The following is a 19,215-nucleotide window of genomic DNA, read 5'->3' on the forward strand; positions in this document are numbered from 1 at the left end:
TTTCATACGTAGCCAACTATATAGGCTATAACAATAAGGAAACAAAATATGTAAATGTGTTGTCAAAATGGCTTGCCATACATAGCCTATACACCCCATGAGTCCCCTCAATCCATCTCTCTCTCTCTCTCTGTCTCTCTCTCTCTCTCTGTCTCTCTCTCTCTCTCTTTCTCTCTCTCGATGTTCAGGAACAACTAGTGAGGACGAACTCCTGCTAGTTTTGTGAGTCTTGTAGCAAGTTTGTGAGCTGGAATAAACGAGACGCTTCTAAAAGCGCAGCGTCCAGAGGAGCCGTTAACCGCCTCGAGAAAAGGGGGAGAGCACATTTAAAGACAGCAGCAGCGAATATTCCCCAAAGACTGAGGTAAGTGATTCATTTGACTGACAGTTATGCAGTTCCTCGTGATGGAATGCTGCATTGTGACGACACGCGCGTCGTCTAGTTTTGTCAAGTTCGATTCTGTTAGTTACGTACAGGCTGTGTGACATCATCATAACATATCAGTGCAGCACGTTCTGCTTGATCATGGAATATCTATTACTAAAGGCCAGGTGTGCGCGGAATAGCTGAGGCGGTAGCCTATACATTAACATTGCTATATTTTCATTCTGTCCCTTTGTAAATTTGGAAGGATCTTGACTGGAGGGGACAGAGTGGGAGACACATGGTTAGTTTGGCATGACTATATTTGGAAAGTGACCGTGTCTGAACGAAGACAGAGGGCCTTCTCACATGGACACGCACTGTTGTGTCGTGTGTGGTTTAAAGATACTGCGTTCTGAAGGGGGTTTAACAATTTTATGTGGTGTAGTATCAGTGTCAATTTCGTCTCAAAACTTTGCATGCTGCTGTTACAACTTACACCTAAAGCCTGTAGAAAATTGTGGTAATCATTCAGATATACTTGTTCAACATAATTGTCATTCCCTAGGCACCTAGAATTTTAATTCAAAATGGTAAATATGGCAAATGTTTTCATTAAAAACAGCCAAAATTGGAAACAAATATAAATGATTACACGACTATATATTAAACACATTACACGATTACTGGGACAGCAATACAGTAGTAATTACATCGTTTTTGAGAGTAAAGGGGCTGAACAAACTGAGGGTTTAAATAACACATGGCAAACTAGTCAATGAAATAGAGAACAGGTGTTCTTCATCAATTAAAAACCAAGGAAACCACAGGAAACTGAACTAAAACAAGATCAAAACCCACCTAACACAGACAGAATGGTCTAACAATCATATTCATAATCTATTTTACTTTCTCATAATTGTAAATCCTGTAAGCCAAGCTCTGCTGTCACCGCTGGAGGGTCAAACATGACAGTTATTTCATCCCTGTGACTAATTTCTAATTGGTTAAACTGATGGGGTTATCATTCAGTCTGTGTTGGTTAAAACACAATGTTTCCAAGGTCTTGCCCAGCCATGACTTGTTCTCTGTTGTTCAGTAGGCGCTATATTGGGTACATTTGTGTTGATGATGTGGAATGATTGTTTGTTTATGTCAATGATCTGTTGAAACTTATATAAATACAAATAATACTCTCTCCTATGACAACTGGGGGAAAATTGGGATTGTAAAAGAAAAGATAACTACAGTGTACAGTAATATGTTTATAGTTATCCCTGTCTCCATAATATTTCCTCATTATTATTCTTAAATTATTATTATTGTTATTAATAACTATAACAATGTGTTCAATGTTAATATTAATCTTAATATGAAGCTGTGTATTTAAAACTTTAAACAGGCCAGTGTTTGAGGAGGACCAAATAATTCTTACTGACATTTTAATCAGTTTATTTTATTTTCATTTACATATTTTTTTTATAAAATATTACAATATGAAGATATATATATATATATATATATATATATATATATATATATATATATATATATATATATATACACACACGTTTTATTATAAAAAAAAGTCACAACATACAGGTTTATAGGTTACTGTCTCATCAGCCACACATTTCTCGTGTATGCTGTACTAACCATATAGTATACCTGTAATTTGGCAAAATCTGTTTCATAAACTCAAATTTAAAAAAAAAAATATCCAGAATATCCAAAAATATTTAATGGCATATTAAAAAGGGGAAATAAACAACAGACAATAGTCAACACAAACAAATAACAGTGTGATAGTGATTCCTGAGCAGCTTTACTATGGAGTGTACTCAAAATATTAAATATTGTATCATAAAAGCTGTTTAATTATATATATATGTATATTCACATATATTATACACATATATATCTTCTCTGTTTTTCACAGCCATGAGTCGCAGCATTGTTCGCCAGAGTAAGTTCCGGCATGTTTTTGGGCAGGCGGTGAAGGCGGATCAAGGTTATGATGATATTCGGGTTTCCAAAGTGACATGGGACAGCTCATTCTGTGCAGTTAACCCAAAGTTTATGGCAGTTATAGTGGAATCCAGTGGCGGCGGAGCATTTCTTGTCCTGCCTCTCTCAAAGGTAAGTGGCTTGAGGAGAGAACTAGCAGATCGTGTGAAGTTCAGGGCTCTGCTTTGTCTTTAGAGGGAGTGCACTGTCTTTTCTGTAATGGAATTTATACATGTTATATGTAACACTTCATTTTGATGGTCCACTTTAGACATTCTACTAACTATTAGTAACTTTGCAACTACATGTCAACTAAATCCTTTATTAGTATTAGTAGATTGTCTGCTTAATATTTGCTAACATTTTATTTTGATGCTCCCCCAAGACGCATTCACTGTCAACTTATTCTACACTGTAAAAAAATATTGTTGTTTTAACCTAAAAAAGTGAGTAACCTGGTTGCCTTAAAAAGTTCATTGAACTGGAAAAAGTGAGTTAATACAATGAAGGAGAATGATTTAATCATCAGAAACTCAAACTTATATGTTATCCGAACTAAATAAATTATTTAAGTTGATTTGACAAAAGAAAAAATGTTGTGATTACTACAATGTAAAAAAATATTGTTGGTTTAACTTAAAAAAGTGAGTAACCTGGGTTGCCTTAAAATTTTAAGTTGATCGAACTGGAAAAAGTGAGTTAATTTAATCATCAGAAACTCAAAATAATACGTTATCTCAACTAAATAAATTATTATAAAGTTGATTTGACAAAAGAAAATATGTTGTGATAACAAATCTTACTAATTTAAGAGTTAGTTGACATGTTGCAAAGTTACTTATAGTGAGTAGAATGTCTAAAGTGAACCATTGAAATAAAGTGTAAGCCCTTTGTCTATCTATTCTTTTATCTTCATGGGACTATATTTATGGGTATGTTTGTTCAAGAGTCTCACCCGTGGCTCATGTTAAGGGTGCCCATCCCCCACAGGGCTTCCATTTCACCCTCATAGAGGCAAAGGGTTGGACCCCATAGAAACAGGGTACACAACTTGCATATGTTGTCTGAAACTACTTCTGTGACATACCGCAGCTGAGTTTAGAGATGATAAGTAAGCGTTTGTGAGTTGATGTAATCCCTACATGCATTGCCATCTCTTCTTATCTGTTGAACTTTAGCAGCTTGCATTGCAATATAAGCAAAGTAATGGTTATCATTATGCCAATATGAAGATCTTATGTCCATGTATCTTTTATAACCTGTAATATTTTGTCACAATACTGATGGAACTATGAAAATAGAAAATCATTCACCTTCTCTCATGTCATACCAAACCCGTAAGACTTTCATTCATCTTCGGTACTCAAATGAAGATCTTTTTAATGAAATCTGAGAGTTTTCTGTCCCTCCATTGAAAGCCTACGCAACTACCACTTTTAAGCCCCAGAAAGGTAGTGATCCATGTGACTCCAGTGGTTTAAGCTCAATATTATGGAGTCGCTCGAGTGCTTTGTTTGCGCAAAAAAACAAACATAATTTACCACTTTATTTACACAATATTAATCTACAACACACGTCTGCTCTCGCGTGTCGACTCATTAAACTGACACTGACAAATGTAAGCATATGGTGTTGGGAATTCACAGGTGGTTTCACAGTAGTTTCAAAAAGTATTTGGACACACAAAATGCCTAAAAGTCATCACAATAGTTTATTGTTTAAGACCATGGCTCGTGTAATTTTGTAGCACTAAACAATTTATAACAATTCAAATAAATAAAAATAAATAAATCAATAAATATTTATTTTCCATAAATTAAAAACTATGGGTATATATATATATATATATATATATATATATATATATATTTTTTTTTTGGTAACGGTTGACTAGTTGAGCTTGATAAACGCAGCCTTCCTAGGTGACATAATTTTAATAATCTTTTATTTATTAATGGATGAAATTAGTATCAGCGCTGCATGCCAAATGTGGGACGCAGCTAAAGGGATTACAAAATACATTATTGTTCAAAATTTTAAAAAAATTAAATTTTAAGAAAGGAATACATTTTTATTCAGCAAGGATAATGATCAAAAGTTACAGTTCATACATGTATAATATTACAAAATATTTATATTTCAAATAAATGGATTGCACAGATGAATTGGAAATTTGGACACTTAATATTGCCCTAATGTCATTGCATTAGAGAACACTACTTGTCTACCTGTGTGGCTGTCACCTGTCCTGTTTATGTAACACTTTAGAAATCAGCAAAAGGGTTACATAAATCTAATTATTATGAAACAAAAGGCAAAAAACTATTTTGTTCATAGTTTAGTCCTATTCAGTGTCTACTTTGCGCTTCTTGAATTGTCTCTTGATAATAACCAATAATAATAATATGTTTATTTTTTTATAGCGCCTTGCCTTCCAAGAACCCAAGGTCACTTCACAAAATAATACACACAGTTGACAGACAAGAGACAGGCAATCTTCTAGTTAGAATAAGTAAACAAGCAGAAAAGCAGATGGAGACAACAATAATAAATACATTAGATAGGCAAAGAGACATACATTTTGACTGAGAAAGCATGTAACAAAGAAGTGAAAAAGTGGAGGACAGAGAGATAGAATGAAAAATAGTTATTTACTCGTATTGTATTCATTAAATGGTCTCTATCCAGTGAAATTAACTTTAACTTCTCTGCAGCTCGATTGGAAAAAAATCTAGATAAGAGTGCAAAAAAAGATGTTTATTGACATTTTGCAACCAAGGCTTTTGTACGACCAGAGAAGGTTTTCAACCAACAACCTTTGTTGTTTCTGAGAGAAAATATTTTGCCTTTAACTGGAAGGCTTTTCATGCCATCATTTCATGGTCAAATGCATAATCTCGAAGAAGTTTTTAAATCTGAGGACCAACAAAGATACCTTCCTTTATCTTGGCTTCACTTTGGAAATCTTCCACTGAGGGACTTGAAAGCTGCGTGTGTTTCTTCATCAGACCCAGCTCCAGCTGTATGAGTAAAGGCGCTCTTCCTTGTGTTGGATGCTGATGCATTTCTTATCTTCTTATGTCGCTAGTAACCACACTTAATGTATTTTATTTCAACACATCCCATAATTTTTTAAAATATTGGTCTCTACCAAATGGTTGTAATGGTAATAAATGAAAAAATCATAGACATACTTTTTCATTGCCCATCATAATTTATGATCAAAACCTTTTCTAGTCTTGACAAAACACGTTGTCAGAAAAGTCTCAAGGTTCCATATTTTGTAACAGAAGTGATATCTGGACAGAAATTTATTAATTTGTTACAGCAGAATGCATTCAATTAAATTCAATTGAATTTATGTCATTTTTGGTTTTGCGTCTAAACAAAATCTCACGAGAACTTCAATTTTTGTGATATCAACTTCAAATTTGGAACACAACTTGGTTAGATATATGGCTTTGATTTTATAGGGAAAAATATTTTGTAAAATATATTTTATATAAAAGAAAAAATATTTAGTACAGTACATTTGATTTAATGTAAATTTGAAACTTATTTGTTTTTTATTGAAGTGCTTTTACTTCAGCTGAGTGTTTTCTTTAAAACAAGACTAAACTTAGGTCTTTATTTCAAAAGCATACTTGAATTACAAGTTTTAATAGTGCATTGTAATGTCCATTCTCAAAAAGGGGGTGACAGTTAACCATTATGTGTCAAATCAACCGTTTGGTTGAGCGTGTTTTTGAAAAATTATTAAAAATACACTTTTTAATAAAAAAAAAAATACTTTAGTTTTTTCATAGCACCAAGTAACATCATTTTGTAAAGATAGGGCTCTTACGGTGTAATATGTACAAATTTTACCAAAAAACAGTTCACATGGCTGGGATTATTTATTTGTTTCTGACATCCATGTTAGAAGAAGTGCTGTTGATTGACACTGTGATTTTTCTTTGGCATAATATACCTCAACCAGATGATAGAGATGACGGCAACCTTCAAATCGCCACAAAGCTGCTACTGATGTCAGCCAGTTTATCTGATAAGATCATCTGTACAAAGATATTCAGGACTTGTCGGAAGGGTAGAATAAATTGGGCTTGAAAATACTTTGAAGGATGTTACACGATAAAACATATAGGACTACTCATGTGGAGATCAAAACATCTTACATTATTTCCTGTTGTTCCTAATGCATGTGCAATCTTTGTCAGACGGCTCAAAATCAAACAAAATATATTGATCCACAGCAGTGTGTGGGTCCGTTTTTTGAGTTTGTCTTGATGTCCATCAGTGAATGCCCTTTAGTGTAGCCTCTCTGCCGAGTCACGAGCATATATCAGCAGGCCTGGATAGACACGCTATAAATACCCAGCTAGCCATCTCCCCTGTGCTCAGTCTCAGGCAGGCCAAAAGAAAAACTCTCTTTTCAACGCCTCATCACAGGGTTATAAATACACACCGGGTGAGTATGAGGAGGGGAGTGACTGCAGCCGAACACAGAGCCGACACGTGCTTACATTAGCTCAACACGAATAACAAAATAACATCAGAATCCCCATAGAGTTCCTAATAGAATAACAACAGTTTAGAAATACATGCTATAGGCAAAAACAAAGAATTTGTGTGTGTGTGTCAGTGAAAGGCGGGTCTTAACCTTCAGAAAATGTTGACCATCAAATAAATATTAAAAGAGCTGTTTTATCGTCTTTATATTTTGCAAAACTGTGCGACAAAACTTGTTTAAAACCCTGATTTGTGTGATTTTGTACTACTAAACATTAAAACGATACATTTTTTTCCATAAATTAAAGAAAATGGCAACACTTTATTTTGATAGTCCACTTTAGACTTTCAGTAACTTTTCAACTACATGTCAACTAACTGTCATTAGAGTATTAGTGGACTGTCAGCTTAATATCTGCTAACACTTTATTTTGTTGGTTCCCCAACAGACTATAAGTAACTTGGCGACTACAAGTCAACTTATTCTACTAACCCGAACCCAACACCTAACCATAACCTAGCAGTCTATAATATACTAATACTCTAATGAGAGTTGACATTTAGTTGAAAAGGGCTGTAAAAATTAAATTACTTCCTGAATCCTGTGCGTCACAATTATTATAATCTTGGGCTTTAGAAATTATGGGCTGCATGCCAAATGTGGGATGCAGCTAAAAGTTTTCAGCTGTACACACTACTGTTCAAAAGTTTGGGGTCAGTAAGATTTTATTTTGAAAGAAATGAATCCTTTTATTTAGCAAGGATGCATTAAATTGATCAAGAGTGAAAGTAAAGAAATGTATGTTAAGAAAGAGTTCTGTTTCAAATATATGACAATATTTTAAGTATTCTATTCACCAAAGAATCATGACAAATGTACAGTGTTGGGTGTAACTAATTACTAAGTAAAAGTACTTTTCCCTTGAATATGTAAAGGAAGGGATTACTCTTCATTTATCTGTAATTTAATTACAGTTACTTCTGATGTTATTGAGGTAAATACTGTGTATAGATCAATCCGATCTCACAGCGATTCGTATGCATTTTATGAGGTGTCTAAATCGTACGACTGCACTTGTACAAATTCGTATAGATTATTTTAAAATATGTATGAAAAAAGTGTGAAATGTCATGAGATCAGACATAAAACAATAGTGGGTTTAACATCAAAATGTATGGTCTGATGCTAAAAAGTATGTTTTTATTATGTAACCTTCTCCACCTTGGTCAGTTTAAGGATTTTATAGTATTTATTTGAAAGAATTAAAACAGATTCATGTCTATCCTTGTATTATTCAGCTGGTTGAGATTGATATGGGATTTTGAAAGTGAATAGTAATTAAATACTTTTTAGAGAGAGTAATTAGTACAGTAATCTAATTACACTGTTGAAGAGGTAATTAGTAACTAGTAATACTTTTTTAGAGTAACTTACCCAACACTGCAAATGCATCATGGTTTCCAACAAAAAAAAAAGTTTAACGTTTTTAACATTGATAATAATAAGAAATGTTTCATGAGCACCAAAATACTCTTTTTTTTCCTCCCCATATCAGAATGATTTCTGAAGGATCATGTGACATTTAAGACTGGAGTAATGATGTTGAATATTCAGCTTTGCCATCACAGAAAAAAGGAAAAAAATATATTTTTAAATAGTTATTTTAAATGTAATAATATTTCACATTACTGTTTTTTACTTTTACATTTTACTGTATTTCGCATCAAATAAATGCAGTCTTGGTGAGCAAAAGAGACTTCTTTGAAGAACAAGTATTAACATTATCCTTTGTTTCTTGTTTTTCTGTACTATAGATGGGTCGAGTGGACAAAAACTACCCTCTAGTGGTTGGACACTCTGGGCCTGTTCTGGACATTGACTGGTGTCCTCACAATGACAACATCCTGGCCAGCTGCTCTGAAGACACCACTTCCATGGTAATCATCATCACTAGCCTTGTAGTCCTAAACATATTTCAGTTGAAGCATGTCTCCGTATACCTGCTCACACTGGAGGGAAAGATCTCAGTGACTGTCAATAGGGTGATGACTGGAGTTAACGGTCCAGGCATGGGACAGGAGCTGGTATTTAGAAACACATGTTAGAAGGGAGTGCTTAGCCAGAAACCTGTTCACAAATAAGCCAGTGGTAATGACAGACAAGGAAAGATGGGCCTGAGGTGTCTATAGGGATGACTCATTTCATTTTCATGCACACACTGGAACATGTGCGTGTCCTCATGCTCAAACACTTCTGTTTACAGTGACCCTATAAAGTATTTGAACACTTCATGCCATGTCGTAATTACCGTTGAGCTGTTGATATATTTGTACTGGGAATTTAGCATTTCTGTGGTAACACTGTGGATAGTTACTCGTTTGAGGTCGAATGAGGCAAGCAAGCTGTGGAAATCGGCAGCCTGAGGTTTTTCAAGGTGGAAGTTGAAGTCACCAAGTAGTACTGGGAAACGCTTTAGATCGATCAAAGCATGCACAACCAGACTCATGAACAGTTTTTATCCTAATGCCATCAGGATAATGAACCATGAACTGAAATTAAACCCTCAAATCATTACCACAAGACTCTTTTGACATGTTAAATGTCACACAATTAAGTGGATAGCACTAAGCACTTTATTATAACGGGCAACTTGCAATATGAACTAACTACTCTTTACTGTGTATGTATGTTGGAAGTATTAAAATTTTCATTGTATGCAAGTACAATGACAATAAAGAAATCAATCAATCAATCAATCAACAAGAGGAGTACCTTCCTCAGGGAACGATGAGAGTATCACATCAAGCTCCTACTAGAAACTGCCAAGTTGACCTGGGGGACGATATACGACTACAAAAGGGCCTAGTGATGGCAATTGAATGTGATTCAAATGAGTTGTTGTCTCACAGAGGTGGTAAAGGATACAATTTCCAATCGTTTGAGATGAGCAGACTAGTACCTCCACCCCTTCCGGTCAGCTGTGACGGCGTCCTCTGGTCTGATCCAGGTCTCAGTCAGGGCCTGAATGACAAGAAATAGATGTAATGAAATCAGCTGTAAATAAAAGATTATTGGAGTATGTTTTAAACTATTTCAGTCTTTTTTCTTTTACATTGTTTGAGTTTCTTTTGTAATTATTTGTGAAATTGACTTTGTGCACAGCTGCACTACTTCCTGAACTTAAGCCAGCTCCTTGTTTCCTGTATGCCATTATTGGCCAAACTTGATTAATTCACTTGTGTCTGATTATTGTTGCCGTGACTACTGAGGTCAGGCACACCTGAACTAATCAATTTGGCCAATACGCACAACCGGCACATCCGGGAACTTAACTGTCAATTTTGTCCCCGCCCTCTTTTGGGGGAAACAAACTAGACTCCCCATAGACTTCAATACAAAATAACGGCAAAAACCAACGTCCGTACACAGCCGACAGGCGTAAATAACTTAATAAATCACTTATATAAAACATGTCAAGTAATTATATGTCCACCCTGCCTGTCATAGATAGCATGAAAGATACATTTTTTATGCCCGTAATCATCATCATAAATTCATAATATATACATAAAGGTTTTTTACTTTAAAAAACGAAATAAAATCATTCAGGGGCTTACCTGGTGACTCGATGAGGTACAATTAAATGTCCGGATAAGACAACTCTGGCCACTGGGTGGGGTTGTTACACCAATTTGACGCTGGGAGAATAAAGGCCGGGGCATGTTTTTAAATTGGCCAAATTAAGTTTGTGTATCTATCTTTCACGCTTTATGGCAGGTAGGGTGGACATATAATTACTTGACATGTTTTATATAAGTGATTTCTTAAGTTATTTACACATGTCGGCTGTGTACGGACGTTGGTTTTTGCTGTTATTTTGTATTGAAGTCAATGGGGAGTCTAGTTTGTTTTCCCCCAAAAGTGGGCGTGAACCGATTCAGAAACATTTTATGACGCAGCGCCGGTTGTGCGTATAATGACAGAGAGGAAACAAGGAGCTGGCTTAAGTTCAGAAAGTAGTGCAGCTGTGCATAAAGTCAATAGACAAGCAATTTCTGAGCGATTTTTTTCAGTCACTTGTCCAAAATCAAGACAAACAGGATTTGGACACTGCTGTGGTCAAACTTTAGAAGGACATGTTCATAGTTAAAGTGGCGAGTTATACCTGTGTGAACCTGACGTATTTACTTGCAGATGTCACTTGGTTTGATGTATCCGCTGACGTTCAGACACTTTGAAATGCGAGTATAAATACTAAAAAGTATTATGTAATGTGTTGAAAACTGGTATCAGAAGCATTCCCCCAAAGTTGAGCAAGACGATGTAAAGATGTATTCTGAAATATGAACGCTATTAGAGCTATTTCATTACAAACGTGAATGGCATGCCCTGTATGCACTGCTGTTAGAGGAGGTTAACTGCAGCTGTCATTGCTGCTGTGCTCACTGAACACCAAACGAATGTTCCCACTACATATTGCAAACCAATATATATCTATAAGTATAAGAGGCTGATTATGCTTTTTTAACTGTTGTATTATTAAAAGAATTTACATTATACATATTAACCTGTTTAATCAAAAGGCACATTAAAAGGATATTTCACTTTGTAATTATTTTTTGGTGTGTTTTAGCTTATCTCAAGGGCATCCAAGATGTAGGTGTCTTTGTTTCCACAGTAGTTTCAATTTTGATATTTTTAGGTCAAACCGTTCTTGTCTGTCAGTCATATAATGGAGGTCTATGGTCACCACCTCAAAGAGCATGCACAGAGAAGTCCAAATTAAACATGATTTAATGACTCGTAAATGTAAGTACACACTGATGGTCTAAGACACGAAACGAGCGGTTTGTGTGAGAAAACGAACAGTATTTGTAAGCACAGACACGTCTAAGTGATCTGAGGGCGCGGGCGCTTCGGTCTGCGCAAGAGATCACTTCCACTTTTCACATTCTTGAAACTATTACTCTAATACAGTTGTGTATACTCAGGTATGGCAGATCCCTGACCACACTCCCTCTCGCCCCATCAGTGAGCCCATTGTGGTGCTGGAGGGTCACTCTAAACGTGTGGGCATCATCAAATGGCACCCAACTGCCCGCAACATACTCCTCACTGCAGGTAAAGATCAGTCTGCATTTACTGCCTTAACATCTCACTTTTAACAGAATAAAAAATAGAAGTTTTCCCACCATGCAAGATGGCTGTGATTCAGTGTGCTTGTGTCTCAGGCAGTGATAATCTGATCATCGTATGGAATGTGGGCACTGGCGAACCCTTGATCACGATGGATGACCATCCTGACCTCATCTACAACGTCAGCTGGAACTACAACGGGAGCCTGTTCTGCACCACCTGCAAGGACCGTCGCCTCCGAGTGTGCGATCCCCGGAAAAGCGAGGTGGTGGCGGTAAGTATTATGGCATGTGTGTATGTAGGAAAACCACAGACCTAGTTAGTTCACCCAAAAATGTCAATTCTGTCATCATTTACTCACCCTCATGTCGTTCCAAACATGTAAGACTTTCGTTGGACAACGGGGAACCAATAATTCTCGTGTTACGCAGCACATTTGAGCTTCAGCGAGAACCAATGAGGTTCATTCTGGTGTTACGCAGCTTGATTGAGCTTCAGCAAACGGGTTTCGGTTGGGCTTGTGTGAATTTAAGTTTATGTTCGCTCACTTCGCTGATCAATGTATATATGTGAATAAAAGCCTAAATTAAAGGAGTAGTTCACTTTTCAAAAAACTTTTGCTGATAATTTTCTCACCCCCATGTCATCCAAGATGTCCACGTCTTTCGTTCTTCAGTCGAAAAGAAATGAAGGTTTTTGATGAAAACATTCCAGGATTTTTTTTTCCATATAATGGACTTTACTGGTAACCAAACGGTTCAAGGTCTAAAAGACACTTTCAACTGTTCAAACTGTTTAAAAGGCTTTAAACGATTCCAGACGACGAATAAGGGTCTTATCAAGCGAAACGATCGCTCATTTAATTAATAAATAAATAAATAAATAACAAAGTTTAAGTTTTATAAGCTCAAATGTTCGCCTTGCTCCGTACTGTGACGCTCGTTTGTGACTCTCCTGTTCGAACTCGTTTATCAAACGAGAACAAATCTTTTTCCGTGTCAATTCGTTTGTTTCGTTCGTTGAATGAACCAAATGACTTCGTTCATTTTGATAATTTACTCACCATTATTTTCAACGATTATGAAAACGTGATAATCAGGATAAAATGGTCATTGTGCTGCAAAAGTTCCTTACCTTAAAAGTGTGTTTTCACCCCTCCTAAAATGCCTAAATTTAACGCCCAAATCAGGCAAATCATGTAACGGGACTGTCCTAAAATGTAGTCTACTGCGGGAAATGCTTTATTTTAAAAAGAGTCATTAAAAACGCATTAAACTGCGAAAGAGACTGATCCCCATGCGCTTTCTGTGCGCACTGCATGATGCCTTTTTGGGTAAACAATTTCTTTAAGATGTCCAATAAAAAATAAAAAAAAATGTATATATATATATGTCAAGATTAACAGAAATGTGGTGGTTGAAGTGAACTTTTTTTTCTCCTGTAGGAAAGACTGGCCCCACATGAGGGGATCCGGCCAATGAGAGCTATTTTTACCAAAGAGGGCAACATTTTTACCACAGGTTTCACCAGGATGAGCCAGAGGGAGCTTGGCCTGTGGGATCCGGTAATGGAGCAAAATTAAAGTGACACTTACCATACTGTTTTCATTTACTCACCCTCATGTTGTTCCACACCTGGTTGCCACACTGTAAAAAAAATGTTGGTTTAACTTAAAAAAGTAAGTAACCTGGTTTCCTTAAAATTTTAAGTTCATTGAACTGGAAAAAGTGAGTTAATACAATGAAGGAGAATGATTTAATCATCAGAAACTCAAAATTATATGTTATCTAAACTAAATAAATTATTTAAGTTGATTTGACAAAAGAAAAAATGTTGTGATTACTACACTGTAAAAAAATATTGTTGGTTTAACTTAAAAAAGTAAGTAACCTGGGTTGCCTCAAAATTTTAAGTTGATTGAACTGGAAAAGGTGAGTTAATACAATGAAGGAGATTAATTTAATCATCAGAAACTCAAAATAATAAGTTATCTCAACTAAATAAATTATTATAAAGTTGATTTGACAAAAGAAAATATGTTGTGATAACAAATCTTGAAAATATTTTTTTACAGTGGCAAGACCAAGACTTTGGTTAATCTTCAGAACACACCTTAAGATATTTTCACTGGAAATCAAAACTTGGAAGATGCAAAAAAGGAGTTGCAAAATGAACCCTTATGAACTGAGCAGTTTAATCCAAGCCTTGTGACTTGATACGATTGATTAATTTAGACCTTTATTCACATATAAACACACATCACATATTATAAACATGGAGGCTTGTGTTTACCTTCATATGTGATTATCAATTTACCTTTATATGTCTGATTTCACCACCCTGGTTGTCTTTCAATTAACTGACGGTGTTCATTTTTGTCATTTTAGACTAATTTTGAAGAGCCCATAGCATTACTGGAGTTGGACACAAGTAATGGAGTTTTATTGCCTTTTTACGATCCAGACACTAACATTGTGTATCTCAGTGGCAAGGTATGAGTCCATGTTTCATCTTCATTTGTTATAGTAGTCCAGCTGGCACTGTAGCGGTGTGTGTGTCTCCTCAGGGTGACAGCAGTATTCGGTATTTTGAGATCACAGAGGAGCCTCCCTATGTTCATTACATCAGCACATTCAGTAGCAAGGAGCCACAGAGAGGAATGGGCTTCATGCCCAAGAGAGGAGTGGATGTCAGCAAGTGTGAGATTGCCAGGTCAGTTTGCATAATTATACTTGTTGATTTGGAATATTATTGATCCATTGATAGTTGAGTTAAAGGGTTAGTTCACCCCCCAAAAAAGTAGAAAATTCTGTCATTTATTACTCACTCTCATGTCGTTCCAAACCTGTAAGACTTTCGTTCATCTTCAAAGCACAAATAAAGATCCTTTACAGTTACACAGTTAACACTTTGATGCTTAAAAAAGCTCATAAAGAGATTGTAATACTAATCCATATAAATTGAGCGGTTTAGTCCAAACTTTCGCTTCATATGATGAACAGATTAAATTTAAGCTTTTATTCACATATAAACATTCATCGACTCACACATCAGATCTGGCAAACAGAAGCTCAGAAATGTTTGGTTGACTTGCGAGAGCTAATTAGGTTCATTCTCGCACGTCAAGCTGGTTCAATTGAGCTTCTGTTTATGTTCGCTGATCAATGTTTAAATGTGAATTTCAGCCTAAATTAAATCTGTTCGTCATATAAAGCGGTCGAATCTCTTCAGAAAAATGTGGATATGGATTAGTTTTACGATCTCTTTACAAACGTTTTGAAGAGTCAAAGTTGTAGTTGCGTAGAGCTCAACGGAGGAACAGAAATCTCTCTCTTCATTTGTGTTCTGAAGATGAACGAGTCTTTTTGTGTGAACTATCCCTTTAATATATCATGGTGTATTCAAATACCTTATGCTTACATTATCATTTAAAAAAAATTTGGTTCAGAAGATTTTTTTTAAAGAAATATCATTTAAAATAATATAATTTTTATTTATTAATAATATAATTTTTTCTTTTTTTTATTTATTTATTTATGCAGGGACCATGCACAATTTTTAACATAAATATACTTTTATTTAGCAAAGATGCATTAAATTGATCAAAAGTGACATTTATGTTATTCTCAACATACTCAATTTCAAATAATTGCTGTTCTTTTGATCTTTCTATTCAGAAAAGAATCAAAATGACTATTTACATAAAAACATTTTTTAAAATTGATAATAAGAAATGTTACCTGAGCAGAAAATCAGCATATCAGAATGATTTCAAGGATACTGAAATCAGCTTTGCCATCACAGGAATAAATTACATTTTAAGACATATCAAACTAGAAAACAGTTATTAATAATATTTACAAATAAATGCAGCTTTGATGGACAGCTTTAGAAAACATTAAAAATCTTACAGACCCACCCCAAACTTTTAAACGGTAGTGTACTTCATGCGTTTTTGATGTATGATGTATGTTCCAAATTTTGTAATGAGTTTGAAAGGATTTTGCTCATTATAAAACTAAAATGGCCTTTTTTATGTTCTTGTGCACAATTCATCAACGTTCACATTCAGTATTCATGCACTTTTCTTTTTCATTATATAGATTATATAAACTCCATGAGAGAAAGTGTGAGCCTATTATGATGACAGTGCCCAGAAAGGTAAGTTGAAAGTCTTTTTAATTCTGAATGACTATGATCCCCAACAAAACAGAAGTTGGTTAGTGATGATGAAGAAGTCAACTCTTTCTCTTTCTGTTTGTATGATTCCAGTCGGACCTGTTCCAGGATGATCTGTACCCAGACACAGCCGGCCCAGATCCGGCTCTGGAACCTGAAGAGTGGATGGTTGGACGAGACGCAGACCCCATACTAGTGTCCATGAGGGATGGCTATGTTCCTCCAAAGAGCAGAGAGCTAAAGGTGGCTAAGAAGAACGTTTTAGACACCAGACCTGCAACACGTAGAAGCATGTCGGCTGTAGATGGAAGCAGTTTGCCAGTGAGTAGAATATCTTGCTTAATCTTGGTTTTAAAATGTCTCTTTCATGGCTTTTGTTCCTTCACCACCTGTTTTTATCAACAGTTCTTTAAAAGCAAATAGGGCTGGGAATCTTATTCAGAACCAGGCTGATAAAAAAAAAAAAGCCAGCATAACATCATAGGTTCACGTAACAGTAGTTTCTGTGGTTTTTAAAGGGTTAGTTCACCCAAAAATGAAAATTAAGTCATTAATTACTCACCCCCATGCTGTACCAACCCCGTAAGACCTTCGTTCGTCTTCGGAGCACAAATGAAGATATTTTTTATTAAATTTGAGAGCCGAATCACTTATTAATTTTCATTTTTGGGTGAACTAACCCTTTAAGGCAGATGAATGTTTTCGCTATTGCTTGATGTCTTATATATTATTATGACTAAATTATATAACTAAAAAAATGGACAGTTCAAAAACGTCATTCTTTCTTTAGTCGAAAAGAAATGAAGGTTTTTGATGAAAACATTCCAGGATTTTTCTCCATATAATGGACTTCAATGGGAACCAAACGGTTCAAGGTCCAAAAGACAGTTTCAGTGCAAACTGCAAACTGTTCAAAGGGCTTTAAACGATTCCAGACGATGAATAAGGGTCTTATCAAGTGAAACGATCACTAATTAAAAAAAAAAAAAACAAGTTTAAGTTTTATAAGCTGTGATGCGGGTTCGTGACTCTCCAGTTTGAACTCGTTTATCAAAATGAACGAATCTTTTTTCTTGTCATTTGGTTCATTCAACGAACGAAATGAATGAGTTGACTCGAGAAAAGATTCGTTCATTTTGATTAACGAGTTCGAACAGGAGAGTCACCAACCCCAACAGGAGCGTCACAGAACAGAGCAAGGCGAACATTTGAGCTTATAAAACTTAAACTTTTTTTTTTTTTTAAATTAGTGTTCGTAACACATTTTATGTTATAAAATAGTTTGGATCAGTTTTTTAAAAAAAAAATCTAATTCAGTACTTTGTTGATTTCTATGAATCGTTAAACTAAACCAGAATCATTCAAATCTTTACGATTCCCATCCCTAGAAGCTAAGCGTATCTTTCCATTTCCTGATTCAGTTTGTCCTTGACTTCCTCTTGCTTTTTCCCTCTTATTCATCCTCCTCCCACTACTCTTCCTTTCTATTTCCTCATCTACCATCCTTTCTTTCTCCGCTTTCTCTTCATGTCTTTCAAACTCTAGCCGCAGTTGTTGGAGAAGCTTGTTGAGGAGATCCAAAATCTGAAGGCCACAGTTCTCTCTCAGGAGAAGCGAATCTGTGACTTGGAGAATAAGCTCTCCAAGTACACTAATGGCACAGTCTGAATAAAACTAACTCATCCTGTGCACACTGTCCAATTCACTGCTAACTCTCACAGCTAAAGTATGAGCACAGATAGGCCAAGCCACCTCAACTCACCCAAGCTATGATTTAGTTTTATCAACACTGGCTGTACTGCCACTTGACTTCACAGGCTCTTTCTAAATGGGAATAAATCTCTAGTAGTAGTTACATTTTGGAGCATTGGGCCATTTCATTTAGCAAAGGCACTTATAATTCTTTCCTGATGCTTTGTATGAACTTCGTGTAGTAGTACACAGTTTTAGTTAAACGCTTAAGGAATCAGCAGGAACCATTTATGTCGGCTATGTAAAGGGTAGGCAAGACCACCTTCATTTTAGGACCTACAAATCCTTGTATGCACTTACCGCTTTTTAACCTTGAAATGCTGACAAAGAATGACAGAAGAAATGTAGCCGCAGTGGTTAACAGCCACAGTCTCTGTGTGAACATACCTCATTGTAAAGACCAGGACTTGGGATCAGATTTGTAGCTCTTATTTAGTCAGCTCTGGCCAAACCACATCTATGGCATGACTATGGGCAAATTCCATCCGGAAGTGAGCATCCCTATGCCCTATTCACTTCAAAGGGCAGAACATCACCATGAATGGTTAAATCAGTTCCTTGAAGTGACCATTGCATGTTCCCTTCGCTATCGGACCTGTGGAAGGGCCCTTGGTGAAGGGATTCGGTTGTTCACTTTCTTTTGGACCCCTTCCCAAACTGCAAAAACGCCAATTGGAATTCACATCAGGACAGTAATAATGAGCTCAGTAAGAGTTCTGCACATCCCTTCCTGCCACTTCCGCACCCAAAAATCTAAATTCGGTCAGGATTGTTCCAAATCATAATGTTTACTTTTCAGTAAAATATAAAATAGGTTTTGTAGAATGTCCAAGCTGCTCTTCTCCACACAATGAATGTAAATGATTACCAGGGCTGTTGAGCTCCAAGAAAATGAAAAAGCACAAAAAGATGTAGCATAAAAGAGGTTAAAGGGATAGTTCACTTTGAAATTAATTTTTGATATGTTTTAGCTTACCTCAAGGGCATCCAAGATGTAGGTGTCTATGTTTCCACAGTATTTTCAATTTTGACATTTTTCAGTCTCTATCAGTCATACACTTGAGGCACCAAAAAGCATGCTCAGAGAAGTCCAAATTAAACATGATTTAATGACTCGTAAATGTAAGTACACATTGATGGGCTAAGACACGAAACGAGTATTTATATCGTTTTTAACGTTTTTACCGTTTTTCGTTTTTTATATCGCAGTTGTGCAATGTCCAACTGAACCGAACTGAATCAGTTCAATGTTACGCCGGAAGTGATC

At 35.8% G+C, this 19,215-nt stretch overlaps 1 protein-coding gene across 1 annotated transcript; it reads left to right on the forward strand.

The window, feature by feature from the left end:
• Positions 1–128: 128 nt before the first annotated feature.
• Positions 129–18,921, forward strand: coro6 (coronin 6). Its single transcript, XM_039693990.2, has 11 exons — positions 129–364; positions 2,304–2,503; positions 8,696–8,818; positions 11,873–12,002; positions 12,113–12,291; positions 13,462–13,581; positions 14,405–14,509; positions 14,584–14,729; positions 16,121–16,178; positions 16,290–16,517; positions 17,742–18,921. Exons 2-11 carry the CDS (start codon positions 2,306–2,308, stop codon positions 17,862–17,864), a joined length of 1,410 nt encoding a protein of 469 aa, XP_039549924.1. The 5' UTR covers positions 129–364; positions 2,304–2,305; the 3' UTR covers positions 17,865–18,921.
• The last annotated feature ends 294 nt before the right edge of the window (positions 18,922–19,215 follow it).

The sequence above is a fragment of the Pimephales promelas genome, chromosome 19 (genome assembly GCF_988280905.1).
Source record: "Pimephales promelas chromosome 19, fPimPro1.hap1.1, whole genome shotgun sequence".
NCBI lineage: Eukaryota > Metazoa > Chordata > Actinopteri > Cypriniformes > Leuciscidae > Pimephales > Pimephales promelas.